At 46.7% G+C, this 9,540-nt stretch overlaps 1 protein-coding gene across 1 annotated transcript in view; it reads right to left on the bottom strand.

Annotated features, from left to right (window-relative positions):
* Positions 1-8,569, bottom strand: part of tfe3a (transcription factor binding to IGHM enhancer 3a) — an 18,007-nt gene extending 9,438 nt beyond the window's left edge. Inside the window, exons 1-5 of the mRNA XM_076740557.1 lie at positions 8,075-8,569; positions 6,135-6,233; positions 3,037-3,102; positions 627-789; positions 32-235 (exon numbers count right to left, since the gene is read on the bottom strand). Of these exons, the coding sequence (XP_076596672.1) occupies positions 32-235; positions 627-789; positions 3,037-3,102; positions 6,135-6,233; positions 8,075-8,217 (675 nt within the window). The 5' untranslated portion in view covers positions 8,218-8,569. The remainder of the gene's footprint in view (positions 1-31; positions 236-626; positions 790-3,036; positions 3,103-6,134; positions 6,234-8,074) is intronic.
* Positions 8,570-9,540: the final 971 nt, after the last annotated feature.

The raw sequence follows: 9,540 nt of genomic DNA, 5'->3' as shown, positions 1-9,540 counted from the left end.
GCCGCAAGGTTCGTCACAATCATGTATTCACCTCCTTTTTTTGGCCGTTGTCTGCAGGGTGTAATTTGGGGGTGGGGCCCTGCTGGGGGGAGTGGCTTGGTGTTGGTCCGGCTGGCTCCTGATTGGCTGTCTCTGCAGTGACGGCGGTCTGCGTGGAGGAGAGATACTGACGCACCTGCTGCCTCTGAGCCTGCTGGATGTGATACCTGGTGGGGTTCTCCAGGTGAGTCTGCACCTGAGAGACACATGGGGACAGTTGCATTGTGGGAAATGTAGGATCCCATGTTTCTGGTTCTCTTCCAACCAAACAAACATTTAACAAGTAAAACCTCGTTGTAAACCTCAAAAAACAAGATACGAAGAATTCGATGGAAAGGATTTCTTCTTTGAACAAACAGTTTTAAAACCATCAGACATTTTATGTTGTATATTATTGTTAGCTTGTTTTTTATTTGAATGATTTTCTGTTGGCTGTTATTCTGCTGGTATGCTTGTTCTCTTCAGTGTAAACCTGTTCAGAGAATTTATGTCAATAAAGTTTTTCTCCTGAAACTTTGAACTATTTTTTTCTATTTAATCAATAAAAAATAAAAACAGGAACACTTCTTTCCTCCTCCTCCTCGTACCTTCAGCACCTCCACAGGGACCTGAGCAGGAGGTCGGCAGGAGGTGGACACAGAGACAGAGATGGGGGAGGATGAGTCAGCTGAGCGGAGCAGCTGCTTCTGCGCCTCCTTCTGCTCCTCCTCCAGAGCCTGCTGACGCATCAAATCCTGACGCATCAAAACCCTGCAGGAGAACAGAGGAGAGAGGAGAGGAGAAGAGAAACAGAGAAAGGAGGAGTTATTGTGTGTTGTGGCGTCGTTGTGTGTTGTTGTTGTTGTTGTTTGCTTGTGTTGTTGTGTTATTGATTTTGTTGTGTGTTATTGTGTTGTTGTTGTTGTTGTTGTGTGGTGGTGTTGTTGTTGTGTTGTTCTTGATGTTGTGTGGTGGTGTTGTGTTGTTGTTGTGTGTTGTTGTTGTTGTTGTTGTGTGTTGTTGTTGTTGTTGTGTGTTGTTGTTGTGTGGTGGTGGTGTTGTGTTGTTGTTTGCTTGTGTTGTTGTGTTATTGATTTTGTTGTGTGTTATTGTGTTGATGTTGTTGTTGTTGTTGTTGTTGTTGTGTGGTGGTGGTGGTGGTGGTGGTGGTGTTGTGTTGTTGTTGTGTGTTGTTGTTGTGGTTGTGTTGTTCTTGATGTTGTGTGGTGGTGTTGTTGTGTGGTGGTGTTGTTGTGTTGTTGTTGTTGTTGTGTTGTTGTTGTTGTGTGGTGGTGGTGTTGTTGTGTGTTGTTGTTGTTGTGTGTTGTTGTTGTGTGGTGGTGGTGGTGTTGTGTTGTTGTTGTTGTTGTTTGCTTGTGTTGTTGTGTTATTGATTTTGTTGTGTGTTATTGTGTTGTTGTTGTTGTTGTTGTTGTGTGGTGGTGGTGTTGTGTTGTTGTTGTGGTTGTGTTGTTGTTGTGTTGTTCTTGATGTTGTGTGTTGTTGTTGTGTGGTGGTGGTGTTGTTGTGTTGTTGTTGTTGTTGTGTGTTGTTGTTGTTGTGTGGTGGTGTTGTGTTGTTGTTGTGTGTTGTTGTTGTTGTGTGGTGGTGTTGTGTTGTTGTTGTTTGCTTGTGTTGTGTTATTGATTTTGTTGTGTGGTGGTGGTGGTGGTGTTGTGTTGTTGTGTGTTGTTGTTGTGTGGTGGTGGTGTTGTGTTGTTGTTGTTGTTGTGTTGTTGTGTTGTTCTTGATGTTGTGTGTTGTTGTTGTGTGTTGTTGTTGTTGTTGTTGTTGTTGTGTGGTGGTGGTGTTGTGTTATTGATTTTGTTGTGTGTTATTGTTGTTGTTGTGTGGTGGTGGTGTTGTGTTGTTGTTGTTGTTGTGTGTTGTTGTTGTGTGGTGGTGGTGTTGTGTTGTTGTTGTTTGCTTGTGTGGTTGTGTTGTTGTTGTTGTTGTTGTGTTGTTCTTGATGTTGTGTGTTGTTGTTGTTGTGTTGTTGTTGTTGTGTGTTGTTGTTGTTGTGTGGTGGTGTTGTTGTTGTGTGTTGTTGTTGTTGTTGTTGTGTGGTGGTGGTGGTGTTGTGTTGTTGTTGTTTGCTTGTGTTGTTGTGTTATTGATTTTGTTGTGTGTTATTGTGTTGTTGTTGTTGTTGTTGTTGTTGTGTGGTGGTGGTGGTGGTGGTGGTGGTGTTGTGTTGTTGTTGTGTGTTGTTGTTGTGGTTGTGTTGTTGTTGTTGTTGTTGTTGTTGTTGTGTGGTGGTGTTGTGTTGTTGTTGTGTGTTGTTGTTGTTGTTGTGTGGTGGTGGTGGTGGTGTTGTGTTGTTGTTGTTTGCTTGTGTTGTTGTGTTGTTCTTGATGTTGTGTGTTGTTGTTGTTGTTGTTGTGTGGTGGTGGTGTTGTGTTATTGATTTTGTTGTGTGTTATTGTGTTGTTGTTGTTGTTGTTGTTGTTGTGTGGTGGTGGTGGTGGTGGTGGTGGTGGTGTTGTGTTGTTGTTGTGTGTTGTTGTTGTGGTTGTGTTGTTGTTGTTGTTGTTGTTGTGTGGTGGTGTTGTGTTGTTGTTGTGTGTTGTTGTTGTTGTGTGGTGGTGGTGGTGTTGTGTTGTTGTTGTTTGCTTGTGTGGTTGTGTTGTTGTTGTGTTGTGTTGTTGTTGTTGTTGTTGTTGTTGTGTTGTTCTTGATGTTGTGTGTTGTTGTTGTTGTTGTTGTGTGGTGGTGGTGTTGTGTTGTGTGTTGTTGTTGTTGTGTGGTGGTGTTGTGTTGTTGTTGTTGTGTGTTGTTGTTGTTGTTGTGTGGTGGTGGTGTTGTGTGTTGTGTTGTTGTTGTTGTTTGCTTGTGTGGTTGTGTTGTTGTGTTGTGTTGTTGTTGTTGTTGTTGTTGTGTTGTGTTGTGTTGTGTTGATGTGTGGTTGTGTTGTTGTGTGTTGTGTTGTGTTGTGTCTTGTTGTGTTGTGTTGTTGTTGTGTTTGTTGTGTTGTGTTGTGTTGTGTTGTTGTGTGGTTGTGTTGTTGTGTGCGTTTACCTGGATGACATAGTTGACGGCAGTGAAGATGAGGAAGAGGAGGAGGAGGAAGCTGCGGTTGATGTACTAAAGAGAGAGACAGACAGCTTCCTGTTATTCAGGTTGATGACATCATCTGAACTCTGTGACATCATCACTCATCATATAACATCATGTAGGCAGCGGTGTCATTCAGAAAGAATGCATCTCATTCATTGGTCAGTTTGTGAAATATACCTGTACCAGACCCGTAAGACCCACAACCTGACCCAGAACCAGGTCTAGTCTGAGCTTCAGGATTCTTTCCATGCTAAAGATCTTGTCAGTGATCTGGGGACAGAAGTGGCCTCGGTGGTTTTACTGGATCAGGGTCCGGTGCTGTGACGAGCTGGTTCTCTGTTCTATATGAGGGCCTGTTGTTTTTCAGAGGGAGTCTGAAGGTGAAGGGTTCGTTTTAGCCGTCGCTCTACGACCACGACCTGCGGCCAAAACGCCGAGAATGAGAGCGTGGATACATGAGCGTCCTCTATAGGTGATCTGGACTCTGTCTTACAGCAGTGGTTCCCAACCTTTCTTGTCTTGTGTACCCCTTGAGCCTTTTTGTCATACCATGAGTACCCCCTCACTCATACATGTTCATGATTCTCCAAAAGTAGAACATAACACAACTGAATATTCAATGCAAGTCATTTTATTTCATCTTCTTAAACTGAACAATTAATATTCAGGCATTATCTTCTTATTTAACTCAAGTTAAACATAAAATTATGTTGCCTTCAAGGCAATGAAAATGCTAAATATAAGACGTTTGTATTATTAATACTAATATTTTATGATTATATTGTTATTAGAGAAAAATAATAAAGTTGAAATTAGAAAAAAATAAGACCAATAATATTAACCGACATATCATCCATCCGACGGGACACGGTGTTGTTCGACAGGGGGACTTTCTTGAGTGTATCGGCTGCTTTCTTGTCAATCATAATTTCATCCATAAGAGAATGAGCTCTTCAACAACTGAGTGAGGCTTTTTGATTTCGCCACGAGCAGAGATACGGCGCAAGATGCCTCCAGTGCTCTGCTTGACACACTCGTGGCTTTTCTCATTACAGTCTGTCTGACTTAAATTCCGACAGCTTACTTTTGTAAAATTCCTCAGTTTTACCGACACTTTCCGAGTGTCTGGTGCTCCGGTGTCGCTGTAAATGGGCTGGCTTCATGGAGTTATTTGCCAGGACTTCAAAGCAAAAGTAGCACTGAGGCTGCGGTGGGTCCGCAGACGTAGAAGTGAATCCATATAAAATATAGTTTTCACTATACTGCCTTGGTTTAGGTTTGGCATCTTTCTTGCGTTTGTCGGCGGGCTCCTTTCCCCCTCCTGGATCCACAGCAAATGGATGTTTCAGCCATTCATCCATATTTACCTGCAGCTAAACAGGTTCCTGCTGTTTTGATTCGGTACGGCTGTGCCACAGGTAATTATCTCCCCAGGGAAACAAGTCATAGCGCACACGTACCATTTTATTGACGGACTTATGAAATGACTGAGAACATTTTTTATTATCTTGGAAATAAATTCTTAATTTTTCCATGTACCCCCTGCAATGTGCTCACGTACCCCTGGTTGGGAAACACTGTCTTACAGTACAGAGTCTGGCAAGGACGTGTCTGGGGGCACCGGACCAATGAAAGCTCTGGCTGGTGGGAGGCGTACTCAAGTAGGGTGTTGGTTTGTCCAGAGGAGGTCAGAGGACTGATAGACAACTTCATCACATGGAGCAACAACTTTCACCTGAAGATCAACATCAGCTCAACCAATCAGCTTCTGCTGCACTAAGAAGAAGACAGTTTGAAGATGGACGCCAAAGACTTGAGTCAGCGTGGAGCATGAAGGATGACCAGCATGGGGAATGACCAGCGTGGAAGATGACCAGCGTGGAGGATGAAGGATGACCAGCGTGGAGGATGACCAGCATGGAGGATGAAGGATGACCAGCGTGGAGGATGACCAGCGTGGAGGATGAAGGATGACCAGCGTGGAGGATGACCAGCGTGGAGGATGAAGGATGACCAGCGTGGAGGATGACCAGCGTGGAGGATGAAGGATGACCAGCGCGGAGGATGACCAGCATGGAGCATGAAGGATGACCAGCATGGGGAATGACCAGCGTGGAAGATGACCAGCGTGGAGGATGACCAGCGTGGAGGATGGAGGATGACCAGCGTGGAGGATGACCAGCGTGGAGGATGAAGGATGACCAGCGTGGAGGATGACCAGCGTGGAGGATGAAGGATGACCAGCGTGGAGGATGACCAGCGTGGAGGATGAAGGATGACCAGCGTGGAGGATGACCAGCGTGGAGGATGACCAGCGTGGAGGATGAAGGATGACCAGCGCGGAGGATGACCAGCGTGGAGGATGGAGGATGACCAGCGTGGAGGATGACCAGCGCGGAGGATGACCAGCGTGGAAACAATGTGAGGAGCTCATACACCTCCTGCAGCTCAGAGTACAGCTGCTGCTCCTTCTTGTTGAAAGAAGACAGGTGAGGTGCACAACACTGGATCAGGATCCTCCTGGACACCTTCATTTGGAGGTTTTCCAGGTGCGGGTAACTGGTGGGAAATGCTGGGGTGGACCCCTGCGGTAGAACCAGAACAGACTGGAGAAGTCATACTTCTCATTTGGCTTGAGAACGCCTCAGGATCCCCAGAAAAGATAAAAAGCTTTCTGAGAAGATGGGGGTCTGGACTGACGGATGGACATTGAAGGACTAACTCTTTACAAATGAACTTTGTTGACTTTGAAGACATAAATGAGGTTTTTCAGACATGCAGAGGAGGAGCAGAGTCTGAAAGTCTGGATCACTGGATGTTTCCAGCAGTGACCTGTGACCAGCTGCAGCCATTAAACACAACCTGTGGATAACGAAGCTCATCACAAACACAGCTGAGGTCTTCAGGACGTTCAGGAGACACCGCCGTGTCCCTGCAGGTCCACTGGATGTGCTGCAAGACCATCGTTCAGCACACATTTGAACCACGCCAGAGGTGAGACAGACACATCCAGGGTCAGGGGTCAGGGGTCAGGGGTCAGGGCTGTGTGTGTGTGTTACCTGATGCTGATTGGCTGACTCTTGATCTGGTAGAAGGTGTCACAGTCTGATGGCAGCAAAGCGTCGACCTCGATGTCTGCGACGATACCAGACTCCACCCTGACAGACACAAAGGCAGACAGACAGAGAATGAACCAATCAGCTGCTTCCTCAGCGACAGTGTCACACTGCAGTTCCACTAATGTCCACTAGGTGGTGCTTAGGTCAAACGCTGTCAGGAGAGACAGGCTGAGAGAGACAGACAGGCTGAGACAGAGAGACAGACTGGGAGTATGTAAACATTGATGTTGGAAACCAGAGAAGAAGAATGTGGAGTCTGTCAGCACAACTGCTCTGAATCCCACTTCCTGTGTGTATTACTGTGTGTGTGTGTGTGTGTGTGTGTGTGTGTGTGTGTGTGTGTGTGTTTCTGCTGAGTCACTTCCCTCTAATCCAGCGTCAGCACACACACACACACACACACACACACACACACACACACACACACACACACAAACTTCAGCGAGGCCTCTTGTTAAAGTTGTTGAACATCTGGAATCAGTTTGAAGTGAAAAACTGAGCTGAGGAAGACAACGCTGCTCTTCATCACCTCATTATCTTCATCATCTTTACCATGTTTTATGATGTCATCATTTTCATCCTCACCAGCTGAGCAGTGACCTGAGCCTGAGACACTCTTCATCACTCCCCCCTCCTCCTCCTCTTCCTCCACAAACACAGACCATCGAGCAGAGCGCCTTCTGCTGTCTGTCTCACCGCCCACATACTTCATGCCTGTCTATATGTGTGTGTCTATGTGTGTGTGTGTGTGTGTGTACGTGCTAGCAGAGTGGTGTAAACATCAAGGAGGACGAGCCCAGGCCTGTCTGTCTGCCGGCCTGTCTGTCTACCTGTCTGATTCCACTGGGAAAATACACGAGAACACCCAGCCTCCCCTGTGTGTGTGTGTGTGTGTGTGTGTGTGTGTGTGTGTGTGTGTGTGTGTAATGCTGATGACTCATTACACCAGGAGGCAAAGAGCATCCTCCTCCTCCTCCTCCTCCTCCTCTTGACTCCCAGCAGCCTTTAGCGTTACAGCACTTCACACCAAACTCCATTCATAAATGTGACGATTTAAAGCTCCTTGGCCTCAGACATTTTCAGCTAACATTCAAAAGAAGAGTTCATTATTACACTTATTAATCTTGCTGGAATCTTGCTTGAAAATAATTCAACTCTTTTACACAGAGTCAAATAAAAGTACAAAAGTCCTGCTTAATAACGGAGGCGCTGTCCGCTCCACTGTGACTTCACTGAATACTACGAATTAAATCCGGTGAAAGTACTTGTACTTCAGCTGCATCACCGGACATTAACCTAGTGACGTGTATTGAACTCTTACGTCATATTTTAGATTAGGTGCATTTTAAAACTGCAGGCTGTCACTGCAGTTCACTTCGTTCAGCAGAGCCATAAACATGAACGTTATCTTCACCCTCAGTCTCAACACTTACGATCGTTAAACTAAGATAAACTATGTGGAATCCGTCAGACCAAACTTCACTCGAAAATTCTGCAATTTAAAATGCAACTGCCTCTCCGCTATGAAAGCCTTAATCTGTACAAACTGCAGCCCTATTCGGCATTCATCAGCGACACAAAGCAAAAGTTATTCAACTGACAATTTTAACTTCATGAAGTATCTCCCTGGCAGCCTGCTCATCTCCACTGCAGCCACAATCAACGTTTAAAGTGGAACCGTGTTTCTCAAATAATGTTAAGATAACGCGTTCATTGTAGCCGTTATGTGCCGATGTGAGAGGACACGTAGACCGGACAGATGCTCTCAGTCGTCTTCATGTCTTTACACCAACGCGCGCAGCGGATTTAAAAATACAGATTTTCGAACGGAATTTGGCGAGAGGTTCAATAACGGTACTTCCCAGGACTTCCGTACTCACCGGACCAGGTTGAGTGTGTCAGCCGAGTCTAGGATGACGAACACGGTCTGCGGCGGCACGATCCCGGCCTCTTGCTCTTCCGGCTCGGCTCCGGTTCGGTTCTGCTCACCGGTGTGGATCTGGTCGGAGCTGACGGTTGACATTTCTCCAGCGACAGAGACGTTTTAACGGAGAACTTGAGCAGCAGAGAGGCGCTTTTTTTCCCAGCAGCCACCGCAGGTTCAGAGTGTCTGTCAGAGTCCAGCTCAGCAGAACCAAGGGCAGGTCTGAGGTCCGAGTCCAGCTCCGGGCACCCCGACAGCCTGCACACTGCAGCACCGACAGACAGGCAGACAGACAGACAGGCAGGCAGCGTCTGTGGGGCAGCTGTGAGCACAGACATACAGCAAACAGATCGGACCTCTCGAGTCCAGGAAGTGACGCTGCTGGTCCTGAAAACCAGCCGTGAGTGAACTGAAGTGTCTGCAGGACGAGCCTGAGACCCGGACCCAGACTGACCTGATCAATCTGTTATCATGAGTCATTATTCACCATCGTCATCGTCAGCGGTGGGTGGTGACATCACTCCTTCATCCTGAGCCAGGTGATGGAGACACCTGCACAGGTGATGAGTGCTGCAGCTGTCAGGTAGTATTTCACTCTGACGTGCAGTGAAGCAAGAAGTGACAGCAAGTGGAACAACTCAAGTCGTGTACAAGTACCTGAAAATTACCTTAACTTAAGAGTAAACGGATGAATGATTCTAAAATACATTGTTAATGTATCTAAACGTGTGTACTCTGCACCTGAGCTCTGTCCAGGTGTTTTCTACCTGCTCTGTTTCTGTGTGCGACTCACTGACAGGAGGCAGGTCTCACCGCCTGGACTGATCTCCCCTCGACCAATGAGCTGGTGCGTTGCCCACTGCCAGCCAATAAGACTGCAGCTGGACTGCTCAGAGCTCAGAGAGGGAAGCGGAGTCCGCCATCTTGTTTGTTTTTGTCTCCTCTGTTACGGGAAGCGTGTGTGTGTGTGTGTGTGTGTGTGTGTGTGTGTGTGTGTGTGTGTCAGGGTGGGGGGATTCCCAGGTGACGTCAGCCCAGCATGACCTATCGGCCGAGCTCAGACTGACAGGAGAACCGTCCAATGAGCGGGCGGGAGGAATGCTTGTGACGTCACATCCTGTCCGATAGGCGGACCTGAGACGCTCGCGGTGTGTTGCTGTGTGTACTTCCGGTGGACGTGCAGCTGTTTGAAGTATTTTCAGAAACGATGTTTCTGTGTTATTCTTCATGTGAAAGTAACTGAAGCTGTCAGATACACAACGTGCAGTAAAAAGTACAACACCTCATGGCTACATGTCACTGAGGGGAAGTACTGCTCCATCAGTAGTACTGTAGTATCAGTATCTGCAGCAGTAGTAGTACAGGAGTGAATTATCAGGAACTGCTTTAAATGCTGCTATGTGTTTGCTTCTCATGGTCTCC

This window comes from Chaetodon auriga, chromosome 10 (genome assembly GCF_051107435.1).
Source record: "Chaetodon auriga isolate fChaAug3 chromosome 10, fChaAug3.hap1, whole genome shotgun sequence".
Classification (NCBI taxonomy): Eukaryota; Metazoa; Chordata; class Actinopteri; order Chaetodontiformes; family Chaetodontidae; genus Chaetodon; species Chaetodon auriga.
Note: the sequence above shows the minus strand (reverse complement) of the source record. Positions and strands in the feature narration are given on the sequence as shown.